The 14,459-nt window shown below is 30.9% G+C and overlaps 1 protein-coding gene across 1 annotated transcript; it reads right to left on the minus strand.

Annotated features, from left to right (window-relative positions):
- Positions 1 to 4,919: 4,919 nt before the first annotated feature.
- Positions 4,920 to 7,450, minus strand: LOC134241168 (uncharacterized; the record flags this gene model as incomplete). The annotated part of the gene is made up of 5 exons (XM_062723248.1): positions 7,384 to 7,450; positions 5,872 to 5,994; positions 5,612 to 5,725; positions 5,196 to 5,273; positions 4,920 to 5,044 (listed from the first exon to the last, which is right to left on the minus strand). Coding segments are annotated over exons 1-5 (507 nt in total), but the record flags the coding sequence as incomplete, so codon positions are not given.
- Positions 7,451 to 14,459: the final 7,009 nt, after the last annotated feature.

Genomic DNA, 14,459 nt, shown 5'->3' on the forward strand with positions numbered 1-14,459 from the left:
TGCCGAACGAAGGTCATTTTGCGCGCATTTGCATGCACGTGCGGGCGCGTGCAATGAGTAAAATGACATATATATTAACTATGGTTGTAACTTTTATATTTTTTGATAAAATGTTTTGAAACTCATTATATAAAGATATATAAGATGTGTAGATAAGATGACATGGTCAAATTTGCATGAATTCACGCGCATGCACGTGCGCTTTGCTCTGATTGGCTGAAACAGAAATCTCAATATCTTTTTTGTTTTATGATGAAATGCTTTGAAATTTATAACATAGACATGCATTAGGATGTACAACAATATGATATATAAAATTTTTCATGAAATCACGCGCATGCGCGTGCGCTGCAATCTGATTGGCTGAAACTTTAAATGAGTATAACATGTATAACTCCTTTGGTTTTCAACCAAACAGCATGGGATTTACAACATAGATAGACATAAAGGACTACTACAAGATGGTTTGGTCACCACTCACATGCATGCACGTGCGCTTTGCTCTGATTGGCTGAAACAAAAATCTCAATATCTTTTCTGTTTTTTTACAAAATGCTTTGAAATTTAAAACATAAGCATACTTTAAGATGTCCTACAATATGATATATAATAATTGTCATGAAAATACGCGCATGCACGTGCGCTGCAATCTGATTGGCTTAAATTTTAAATGGCTATAACTCCCTTGTTTTTCAACCAAACAGGATGGGATTAAGAGCATAGACAGACATAATGGACTCCTACAAGAAGGTATGGTCATCATGCACGTGCGTGCACGTGCAAATGAGTAAAATAGTGTAGACAAGATGATATCGTTATTACGCTCATGCAATCACATGCGCACGCCTGCATTGCTAAAATTGGAAATACTTGGTATACTTTTGGGAAAACGTTGTTTACGTCTTAAATGCATAGATTTTGCCTTCTTTAATGAAACTTAAAGGGAATATAGCACAAGAAGGGAGTTGGGGAGCGTTTGGGGAACATCTGTAACGGTTCCCGTTACAATTAGCACTAGTTATTATTATTATTATTATTCTTTTTTTTCTTATTTGTTCTCCGGTACTTTTTTGTCCGGAAGTGTTCTCAGAAACTGTTCACCCAACTGAGCTAAAACCTTTTTAGGGTTAATAGGTGTGTAGTGTAGGTGTGCGGAACGAAGGTCATTTTGCGCGCATACGCATGCACGTGCGTGCGCGTGATATGAGTGAAATGACTGATATACTTAATATAGCTATAACTTTTACATTTTTTAATGAAATGATTTGAAACTCATTATACAAAGACATATTAATAGTGTAGATAATGTGACACTGTCAAATTAGCACGAACTCACGCGCAGGCACGTGCGCTTCGCTCTGATTGGCTGGAACAAAAACCTCAATATCTTTTCTGTTTTTTGACAAAATGCTATGAAATTTAAAACATAGGCATATTTTAGGATGTCCTACAATATGATATGTAACAATTGTCATGAAATTACGCGCATGCACGTGCGCTGCAATCTGATTGGCTAAGACTTTAAATGGCTATAACTCCCTTGTTTTAAAACCAATCAAGATGGGATTTAGAACATAAACAGACATAATGGACTCCTACACGAAGGTATGGTCACCATGCACATGCATGCACGTGCGTGCGCATGCGCTTTGCTCTGATTGGCTGAAACAAAATTCTCGATATCTTTTTTGTTTTTTGACGAAATGCTTTGAAATTTAAAATATAGTCATGCATTAAGATATCCTACAATACGATATATAATATTTTAATGAAATCACACGCGTGCACGTGCGCTGCAATCTCATTGGCTTAAACTTTAAATGGTTATAACTCCCTTGGTTTCCAACCAAAGAGGATGGGATTTAGAATATAGATAGACATAATGAACTCCCCCAAGAAGGTGTGGTCATCATGCACATGCTTGCACGTGGGTGCACGTGAAATAAGTAAAATCAAAAATACGTTTGACCGAGTGTATTTTTGAATACTTCTTGATTAAATGCTTTGATATTTAGTATATTAAAATACATAAATAGTGTAGACAAGATGATATGATCATTATGTACATGCATTCATATGAGCACGCGTGCAATGCTAAAATTTAAATATATTTTGTATTCTTCTGGGAAAACGTTGTTTAAGTCTAAATATCATAAAGCATGTCTTATCTAATAGAGCTTACAGGGAATATGGCACCAAAAGGGAGTTGGGGAGCGTTTGGGGAACATCTGTAACGGTCCCCGTTACAATTAGCACTAGTTAATTATTTCATTTTACCATATTTTCTGAATATCTTGCAAACTGTATGACTTCAGAGGGATAAACAATCTTTCCTCCTCTTGAATGAGCAGAGACATATCCTAAGTTTTTCTGTTAAAAGTCGACGTGCATTTAAGGAGGCTGGGGTATCAACAAATTAACCATCAGATTTAACTTTTTAGGTATGATATCTTAAGATGTCAACAATCATTTACCCCTACCCAAGGAATAGAATTTTCGGATTTTGAAAATTTTCCCTATTTTTTCCTTTAAAAAAGATACTTTTTGTCTGTATTTATCAGTAAAAAATATTCTTATTTCTGGTCCTAAGAAACTAGCTGCACGAAATTGATTATTTTCTAATACAGTTACATTGCATTTTATGACATGAATGAGTCTACAGTGTAGTTTTCGTTAGTTCCAGGTCTGGCCAAAATAGTCGTCATTGCCTGGGAAAATCATGATATATTCAGTTCTGTATGGCTTGTGCATAGTGAGCTCCTCATTCTGAATAGAAAGTGTTGAAGCAAAGACTAATTGAAACAACTACATCTGAAAATATTGTGATGTACTAATAAAGACTAATGAAATTTTTATATGATGTATTTTTAAAAATTATATACATGTATTTACATGAACTATTTTTATATCCCAGCACCCATGAGAGCTTGCATGTCTTTTTAGACACCTTTTTATTGAAATACACGCGCACGCTTAATATACTGTAAAGTACTCTGGGAGCACATACGAGATAATGGTAAGTCCAAGTTGAGAAGTCTCGAATAAAATTTTTCACAAAACACAAGAACTGACCTTTCGTTAAAACTTTGATCTGATAAGTAAGCACAAAAATTATATATATTTGTCATTGCATATAACATGTTTCACAAAATGTAAAGCGTTATACCAGTCATCAAAATTAGAAGTTTTAATTTAAAATATTAACCTAAAAGAATTGCATTTATAACTTTAATTTTAAATCATCGTGATACAAAATATTAAATTTCATAAGGATTTTTGTTCGAAATTATTTACTGTTTTTGGAAAGGAGAAATTAATTTTCGCTACTCCTTTTTTAAAGCTGGTACATTGTCAAGCGACTTCAGGCATTGCACATATTAATTCTTGAAATTCGAATTAAAATAAACAACTAATTTGCTAAAAATCAAAACAGAGAATATAACCACTAACATAGCATCGATGAAAACGTAATGAAACTTGATCTTCAACAATCTCAACCCCAATGAACCCGTCGAAAAGCCTGCGCTATTGAAAAAAATTCGCTTACAATAAGCATTTAGCTGCGTATGTGCACAAATATTATGTCACGATTAGCCTAATTAAACAAATATCTAAATTATTCTTTCAATTTAATTCTCGCGTAAAATTATAGATCATTGACTTTTCCAAAGATTGAGATGTTAAAAATATATGTTTAAGTATCGTCTCGCACTGTGACTATATTGTTTAGCGGCAGCGTCTGCTTTGACGCTGATTTTCTTTTCTTTTCTTTTTTTTTTCTTTTTTTTTTTGGTTTACTTTTCTACACTGTGCTATTTATAGTAAGGCAGTAGATCACGATGCGTATAACCAGGACTTTGCTTTAAGCAAAGCCAGACTAAAAATAAAAGCTCTAGTACCAACTGTTCAAAACTTATTGCCAATGTTAAACGTGAATAAGATTTTGCAAATATGGGTCAAAATCCAAGTTTAAGGTTAAGAAATCAAATTTGTTAGTGTTGCCAAAATTAAAACACATGAGAAATATTAGAGCTATATAAAGCTCCAAGCTTAAACGTTATTGCGGACAAACATAGAAGAGACAGTTAGACAGACGGACGGACAGGGCAATATACCCTAATCTTTGAGTACGGGTGTAAAAAAAAAGTAAAAACTGTCACCGGAATGCATTTTAAGACTGAAATACAGTCATTAATTCGTTGTCAGTTAAAAAAATATTCTTACATTGCAAAAACCTCTTCTCAATATGACCGTAGGAATATATTTCATATTGGTTGGGAGGGCGATTAAAGCATTGTAAATCTTATAAACAAAAAATAAACATATATTTTAAGTCTCACAAAATAATGACATCACAACCTCCACAGATGCATGTCCCATTGCTACAAAATGTATAATAAATGAATGCAAAAGGACAAAAAAGAGGGAAACTAAGCTTGGACTTGGATAACGAATTTGATTTATCAAGATTTTTGTTTTACTGTTATATTCTTGATTTGCATTTTTGAAAATACAGAAAAATGTTTTTGATCGCGGAATAGTTCATTCATATTTCCATTTTTTCTTTTAAATGAAATCTTAATTATTGATTTTCTGCAGTTAAATTTAATTGCTAGAAACATGATTTAGTTACCGTACCATGTCTGGATTATTACCAACTGGAATACAAAAAATTGGATGGAATTGTCCAAGATATCTTGCCACTTGAAACCAGTGGTCTCTCACCTGAATATGAAATACGTAAGTTTTTGTAACTGAATTAATTTTACTCTGCTTAATCATAAAAATATGAAAATACAGTCCATTGACAAATTTCCTAAATTGAACAATAATGTTTGCAAATACAAGGATTACAGGTTTTAAAACCTCCTCCATATTGAAATCACATTTTAGGTTAAATCAAGATGAAATTCTTTTACCTCAGCGGGTCCGTAAATAGGCAGGTTTTCATCGTCATTCATGACAGTAAAATCATTTGGTCTCCCAGCAGAAATTAGAATGAGACGGGGATGTATATGAAAATGTTCCATAACCTTTGTATAGCCTTAAACACGTAAAAAATGAATAAAATGAATTTATAAATCAGTGTTCGTTATATATGCAGCATCTTTTACATAAGTATCAATACATGTACAATATCAAAAGTGCTCCAACATATTTAACATTGTAAAAATTCTCAAAGCTAAAGATTACACCTGCGCCTCTACAAATTGCCCCCTCTGGTAATATAAATGCTGCAGTAAGGGGACAGGGTCCGCCATATTCAACATCATCTGAAAAAGAGGTTTTGTTTATACTTGCAGAATTGATTTGTTTTTGCATTTACCAAAACGTTTCTGAAAAGTAAAACAGTTAAATGAGTATTATTTTTCAACTGGAAAATAATTTTTAAAAATGATTTTTCTTTTTCAAATGAAATACTGGAAAGGGTGAATTGCAATATTTTTGACATGATAAAGCAAAATTTTTCTGATTAAAAATTATACATTTGTATTTTGTTTATCAAGAAATGAAAGGAAATTTGGGAAACATCATCTGAAATGTTCTCGAATACAAAGACACAGCGATACCCTGAAAATGTTAGGAACAATATTGTCAGTACACTAATTACCGATACAATGCTTCAATCCAGAGTACTGATTAGAGTAATAATGCTTAAATGTTGTCGTTTTCCCACAAGTCAGAACAGTCACATTCTCATCAGTTTTGGGATATTTTGCATATTCTGAAATAGACACAATATCTTAATCAATTAATAATTTAATTTATTGCCTGGATATTGATACCCCGTAATAAAAATATAAAATTGTGATTTATACAAAAACACTTCAGAAAATTTTTATGAAATGGTTATGGTTGAAATACACGCACCATTCATTATTGCGCAGAATGTCTCTTTCATTTGTATGAAGCCTTCTTCGCCGACATTAGAGGACGTATCTAGAATAAAAATATTGCATGGTCCTCTACCTTGTTGAAATCTTCTTTCTCGATCTGCAACATAACGTTTATAACGTATACATACGTATTTAAATTAGATTCTCTAAAAGAGATTGGTAGCTTGCATATCAATATAATTATTTTGCATGTTGCATTAATTAGTCGCATGTCTACCTCATAATTTTGCATGTTTGCATAAAAAAGATGCTTGAGTTTCTGATTAACAATATCTACGTGGTTTTGGAGACCAGGTCTTCCAACAATCTACTGGAAAACCATGGGTACCAATTGTGCCCCAGTATTAGCAGACCTATTTTTGTATTCACATAAAGCAGAATTTGTCTAAAATCTTAAACGTGAAAGAAAACACTTGTTTTAAATGGGCTTCAACTCGACTTTTAGATGTTTCAACGTCGTCAATTAATAATTGTTATTTCCATTCTTATGTCGATACGATATATCCCGGTGAGCTTGAGATAAAAGATATCTCAGACTCTGACACACCTGTTTCATATTTGGATATTTAACTTGAAAAATACAATAATGGTATTCTAACAACCAAGCTCTATGATAAACGTGATGACTTTAACGGTTCGAATCCCATTGTTGGACCTGGAGACGGGTCCTTCGTATGAAACGGTATACACCGAGGTACCGTATCGCAATAGGTACTGGCAAGAAAAAGAGCCCTCCCTAATCAATGGCCCTGAGCGCCTGTATAGGAAAAAATTGCAGCTCTCCATCGGAAGATGGTGGCTTCTCCATGTGTATATGAGTGAAAAATTCTCGAGAGGGACGTTAAACAATATACAATCATTAACTTTTCAATCGTCGACTTCCATTACTTATGAAGCAATCACCTGCATATGGAGTTTATAAATCTCATTTGATCTCGATACGCAAGAGTATGATCTATGTATGTACAATTTCTAAAACGAGGTAAATTATTGACAAACAAGTTGGTAAAACAAGCATATCAGCAGTCTCGTTAAAAGTCATCATTTCATACGTTTTATGGTCAATATAATGACCTTGTCAGCAAATACAATTTATCATTGAATCAAATGCTGACAGATGTTTTTCATACTAATTGCTTAATGGACTTTTGAGCTTAAATACGATTCGTTTTTTCCATATACATGTAATTCATTACATAATTTTAATTAAATATAGGGACAGTAATATGCCACCGTAGGGTTTATCCAACTTTTTTTAGCCGATATGATGTTGCAGTTGACCATTTTTACGTTATCATCTGTACGCATTACAACAATATCACACAAAATATCAAACAACATATTTTATGCATCTGATTATATATCTTTGTACATGGATAAATGGCAAGTTGTAACAAAATAAGATTATTTTACAAATGTAGTGTTGATTACACATGTACTATCCCATTATCACTATGTATCCCCAGTATTGAAATTTGAAACTTACTTTTCCCTGCTTCAAGTTGCGCTTGCTCTTTCCAGAATTGGTGTGCATTTTCCAAGGCAAAGTCCATTTGTGAAAATATATGTTCTAGTTATGAATAAGATTTAATTAACTAATGGTTTAACACTGTTGTCATACAACTATTTAAAAAAAATATCCGAAGATTTAAAAGGTTGTAAGCTTTGATTTTATATAAATATATGTGAGAGAACAGGACGGATAATGCTATTGTTTTCCTCCACTGGTTGTGGCTATTTCGAGCATGATAACATTAATTTCCTGATCCTTCAGGAAATTAATAAAACTGTTTACACTCAGACTATCTAATCCTAAGGTATACCCTGGCATATCAGATGGATTTATATCTATCGTGGGGCAGATCGATATTGACATTCCTTTGTCCAAAATCAAAATCTTGTAAAATACTGATGCCCTCACATGGCAATTCAGTGTCAAAGTTTTAATTTACATAGAGAGGTGGCGAGGGCTGACCTCAAAAAGTCGTAGATAATGTATATATTTTTTTAAACATTCAACCAATTTGACCAATTTTGCATTACCATATAGTTCAATAATCCTTAAAATAGAGAACTTTTAAATTAATATCCTTCAAGGTAAAACTATTATGACGATTTACAGGAATGCAGATATGGTATTGGAATACATAAATATCGCATCCGAAGCATAGGAATGTTATCGCAATTTTCAGAGTGTTGTTAGAATTGAGTTTACTGAAAATAACGTCGTCAGACGCGAAAGAAGCGCACGAGAAATTGATAAAATTGTTTCAATCTCTATTTGTCTATAACAGACACGGAAAATTAAAGGCTAAGAAATGACATAACACTCTAGAGCATCAGTAGAGTTGTTTATAAATACAAGTAGTGCAAAAGATTCTAGGACAGTTGTCACGTCCGTACCAAAAGTAGTTATGCCTATAAGAAGTTGAATACTGGTTGTAAATCGAAGACCGCATTGAACGTTATAGGTTACATTCGACGTCAAACATTGTGTATCCTCTGCAATGTAAGTTTATCTTTTGAGGACTGCATAAAATTTGAATATAGAAAATAAAAACTATGAACAGTGGTAACTTTTAATGAGTTCTAAGTCAATTAAGAGTTTGAAGGGCGTAAAACAAAGTCAAAGTCGGTACTTAAAATTGATGTTGATGTTATAAGACATATATATATTATCACATCCAATTCTATTCGAATTGGAGGCTTTTATCGAAGAAAGTGTTAATTTCCCATATTACAAAATCCATAGATCGGCCTATAATCCCTATAATCAATTAGAGTTATTCCCCCTGAGTCAACTTCCGTTAATCCTTTTTCATTCACAGACTATATGAATGAGGTTGGTGCAATTTTAAGGAATAATTTTTTGCAAATTTAGATATTTAGAAAAATAGTTAATGGGTATAATACATATGGATGTTTTTGTTATCTATTTGGTAGTTGTTTGCTGCAATCAATTTAGGAGTATTTATTCATGATTTCCCGATGATCCTTGATTTTATAATGATAATTTTTTCTAGCGTCTGTTGTGGCCATTTTGTATTAGCCGACCACGTTGTATCTATATAAGTTTTCATTAAAACAGATTATATGATGTAAGTATGTGATAAGATATAATGATTATTAAGTCAATTATCTTGATCGTTAGGATTTATATCATATTGCTTTGGCTTAATTAAATTTTCTTTGTTTTATAAATTGATCCGACACGTTTCAGATTTCCATACCAAGGGGAGATAAAAAAAAAATAAAAAATAAATAAATAAAAATAATAATAATAATAATAATAAAAAAATAATAATAATAAATAAATAAATAAATAAAAAATTAGGCTAACTTTATAAAAAGAAATAATAAAGCATATGAGAATGAGGAGATAATTAATTTAAATTTCTTCTTACAAATATAAAAAATAATATATATATATATATAAATAAAGAATTTTCTTTTCTTTTCTGAACACGATGCCACCGAGAGCTACAGTACAGGCAACGCGGATCCCATATTAAACCGCGTCCCCTCCGCGGTGTATTAATCCTTTCCGCGTTACACCGTCGCGGGTTTTGATCGCGGTGCTACCTGAGACCGTGTTTACACCGCGGCGGGGCCAGCTACCGTTATTCTTCAGCTTAGATGTTCTTACCTGTAAAGTATTGTCGATTTTTAATCGTGTCGAAATGAGGGGGGGGGGGGGGGGGGGGGGGTTACGACCACATTAATATTAATAGATTTATACCATTACATGGATTCTTTAAAAATTCCTTTTTAAGTTTTATCAAATTGTTTAATAAAAAAAAAGTCTTCCTTTTTTCTTTTTTTTTTTTTTTTACCAAAGGTCACTCAAAAATAATTAATTCTCAAAAACGTCTGTTCACAGTAATACATGTACAGTATAGGATGAAATAAAGTCGAATAATTTATCGAATACATTAACTTAAGTTTATTTTCAAAATCAAAAATGCCACCCCAAATGATCTTCAAATTGCTAAAAAGGTATAATTAAAATTTAAAGAATGCCATGATATCGCTTCTCTTTATATGCACTGTAATCCGGTGTTCACAATTAGCCCGTGCAGTTGCAGTTACATAAAGCTATATGTGTTTATTTATCTGCGAGATTATATCAGTCATTTGGTTTCATTTAGAAAAGTACCGTTACTTGTGTATACATGTCTGTTATAAATAAAAGCATGGAAAACGATGATAGATAGTGATACATAATTACAATTAAATTTTAACAATTTTAGGAATACCATTGCTCCATTATTATGCGCTACACTGTAAGACTATGAACTAAATATCAACGATTTTTTTTTTTTTTGGGGGGGGGGGGTTATTGTAAATAAAATAATCACAGGTCATTCTATTCAGAATATCAATAATATTATAGCTAGTATTTGAATGTATTTCTATTTTCTGCTCTTTTCGAAATTACTAAAATCATGTCTATGAACATAAACAAATATCAGATTTCCCCGGTTCAAATAAAACACAAACACAAATATGGGCCCTTAAAATATATGAACACACAACACAGAAATTAACTTATTTTAATCAGCAAGTTGCCATGCTTCAAGTTTTCAGATGTCTGTGTAACCGTTCGGTTTTCCTCAGGTAAGTTTGGTGTGGAGGGTTTATTCCCACTTAGCCAAAATTCTGAATTTCTTATTCCCATCTAGCCAAAATTGGGATATTCACACCTGAGTGGTCACCTGTGTATAGTCTGTTTTAGACTTAATTTACCTGTAATATATACCCGTGGTGTACTGGTTCATTAATCATATAAATAAATATTATGAATATTTGTTTTAGATATAAGACTAAAAAATGAAGTCCTACTTATTAACTATTTTAAAATGCATACTTAATATTAATTAATTTTTTTTTTAAAAAAGAACAAAAAATAATATATATATTTTAAGACTTATAGCAATAGTTATGAAAAGAGAATGGAGAATGTTAAGTATGATTTATTTAAATAAATTAATTTAAAAATGACTTTATAAATTCATTGATCAACATAGAGATAAAAAAAAATTGACCCCCCCCCAAAAAAAAAAAAAGAAAAGAAAGAAAAAAATCCACATATTGGAATTATTACTTTTTAATAACTATGGCAATCAACAGATCTCTAGAAAAAATGAAATAAAAGGGAATTGAGCTTGATTTATTGTGTAGAAATATTAGTGCTATTTTTTAGAATTCATGTACGTACATGATTAAACGTACATGATTAAAATTGAGATAAGTGCATTTATGCACACGTGTTTATAATTAAATTCTTATACGCATATGTGCAATCCATATGCACTTGTTTCAAAATAAAATTTCAATCTATATTATGCTATTATAATACATGTGGTATGGTAATTTTTTTTCTAAAGCAAGTGACTGTGGTGCAATGCCATAGAAGTCTTATATGATAAATTTGTTATTAGATAAATAAGTATTTTTATATTGACAAAAAAAAATCAAATTGAAAACAGTGTAAACACAACCGAAATAACCCTCAAAAAAGGTGTTTTTTTTTAAGTTGTAAGAACTTGTAACCAATCCCTTTATATAAATTATACAATAAAATATGTTCAAAACAATTGTTGTAACATTAAATTTGTTTAAATGATCATAATATAATTTGATTTATTTAGTACACTAGAAGTTAATTTAAAGTGTCCAAAACTGATATTAAATTCATAATGTACAAAATCGTTTAGAAGTAGAGTCTTTAGAAAAATGTCCATATTCATTTACAATTGTTTGTTTATAACGATTAAAAATCCAGCATTTTATACATAAAAGAAAGTAAACCCCATTGATTTCTCCCTTAGTACATGCATCAGATGCACATTTAAAATGAACAAATGTATGTTTGAATGAATTTTTTTTTCAAGAAAAAAGAGAAACTTATATACATGTAACTCTTATCTGGCACAAGTATGAGCATAATTTATTTGTAATAAGTTTAATTATTTCAAAATGAATATATAATTTGCATTAAAAATACTTTTATCATGCAATCATCTTATCAAATTCAATTGTTTTTTTTCATTGATTTGATTTTTGTTAATTACATGAATTAGAATTTTACTCATTTTCATTAAAACACATGATTTACGGTACAGATTTCAGATTTAAATAAGCTAAAATATCAATTCACAGAGATTATAATTCTTTTTTAAATTACAAATTAAATCAATGCAAATGAAAAATTTTTAAAAATTATTTTTTTTTTGTTTATAATTAATTTGAATTAATTAAAATATGAATTTATTAATAAATATTGATTTCAATACCATTCAATTTATTGTCAGACTTTTTCTATTCTTAATCTAAAACAGACAATAGATCACCTGTAATTAATTTCTTTTGTTCTCTCCCTCCCCTTACCTGTACACCATTCCCACCTAGCCAAAACCAGTCACCTGTACTTTTTTCAGAATTTTGGCTAAGTGGGAAGACACCGTGTGGAGTGGAGCTTACTCGAAGCGGATGAGAAACCACGAGGGAACGACGCTGTCTAGCGTACATACTACCTATATACACAGGATGTTGTAACTTCAGTGTATTACCTGTATGCGTTTTCCTACGACATTGTAAAACGAAGCCGTTTTTTTTTTCATGTGTAGCTCATGAATTGAAATGCATGAAATAAAGAATGTTTTTGTTGCAGACAGAATCCTTTTTAAATTTTTTGTTTCAAATAAATATTTTCAATAATTCGACAATTTTAATATACTGTGTTTTTCTTAATCAAATCTTATAACAAAAATACATTTTATTTTACCACCAAAATCTGTCGTTGTAATCTGGAGACAAAAAGGGAAGTAATTCAAATTACGTCTCGTCCATATGCTAAACGAAAGAAGAAAGTGGATCATAAACAAATCTCTCGATAAAGAACAATTAAACTTACATGTAGACAAAATCCACAAATGGTCAATAAACTGATAAATCAGCGGTAGTTTTATTCGCTAGACTTAATAAATTGATTTACAGATCAAAAAGGAGGAAAAACGATCATGCACGTGCCTTAATATTGTGATATTTTTCTTCTCTCTAACTCCTCTCTCTCTTTCAATCTTCTAACTGGTACAGATATAAACAGACACGAAATAACATATGAATGGATCATTATTTGATTTAATTAATTATATCAAATACTTCATTAATTTGTTTTAAAAGTTGTTTTTTTTTTTAACTTTTATTCTTTTTATACACTCCGTTTAAAAAAAGCAACAATAATTTGACACAAATTACAAGGCTAATATCGCATCTGAAAATGATATCGATGAAATAATAATGAAACAATGAAACAATGAATCAAATGTGTTGTTGAATGGCTAGACAACAATGTGCACATCCAGCGAGCGTTACCTAAGGTAGACTAAAAGACAGGTGTGAAACCCCCAGGGCATGTCGTTTCCTGCTCAGACACTGCTAATCCCTATACACAGGAAATGATCGCGGCTAATACTTAATACACAAAGAAACAGAATTTGTCAAAGAAAACAAAAATATATTTTTTTGCATTGAATTAATATAAACTATAATTTCGTCTGTGAAGTTTATCATTACACCTGCACATCCTATCTTATCTACTGAACACGAAAATCGAGAAATATTAAAATTAAAAAGAAAGACATTGTTTTAAAAAGTAGTACATGTTAATATGAAGGTGAAAAACGATATTTTTTCTTGATCTCTTATATAAAGTTCACATGCTCAAAGTTAACTCTCGTCATCGAATGCTTTCCGGTCATTTGGCAATTTGAGAAAAATGCCTGCACATTTATATAAAAGAGGTAAATAAAATAAAGTAAAGTTTTCTTAATTTGGGAACAGAACATAACCGATGAGAAATAAAGAAAAATAAAACTTTTTCTTGATATCTTGGATAAAGAAAATTTAAGTTCACGTGCCCACTACATGTAACTGCAAACGCTCGTCATCGAATGTTTTCCGGTAATTTGACACTTAAAAAAAAGCCTGTACATTTTATATACAATAAATCGAAATTAATTAATAAACAATATGAAGATGTACATTTTTAAAAAGATGTACATCTTTTTTTTCAAATGAATGCTAAAAATCGTTTATCGAAACTTAAAAACAGTCTAGGTTCAACATTTATTACAGTTTGCATATCATATGAAGATTAAAAAAAAACTAAATTTCTAGTATTTAATTTTGTTTCTTGATAGATTCTTAATAACACAAAACAATTAACTAATTGCAAAGACGTAACAATTTAATATAATTTTCTATTCAATTTCAAGGATTGTTATGTAATTTTAGAAACAAAAATAAACTTATTTTTTCTTAGTTCAAATTCTTTTCAAAAATTTATTAATAAACACACGTTTTTTTTTGTTTGTTGTTTTGTTATTGTTTTTTTTTTTTTTTTTTTTTTTGTTACAGGGAAAATTAGCAAATTACAATTCGGGGAGATAACTCCCGTTTGTTTACGATACTAATTGTCAGTAATTGATCGATGATTTAACCGCGGCGGGGACAGGTAAGTGATGAATTTCCCGCGGAGGGAACGCGGTTTACCTGTCT

This window comes from Saccostrea cucullata, unplaced genomic scaffold (genome assembly GCF_032062105.1).
Source record: "Saccostrea cucullata isolate Sc308-1 unplaced genomic scaffold, CSIRO_AGI_Scuc_v1 ctg2802, whole genome shotgun sequence".
NCBI classification, from domain to species: domain Eukaryota; kingdom Metazoa; phylum Mollusca; class Bivalvia; order Ostreida; family Ostreidae; genus Saccostrea; species Saccostrea cuccullata.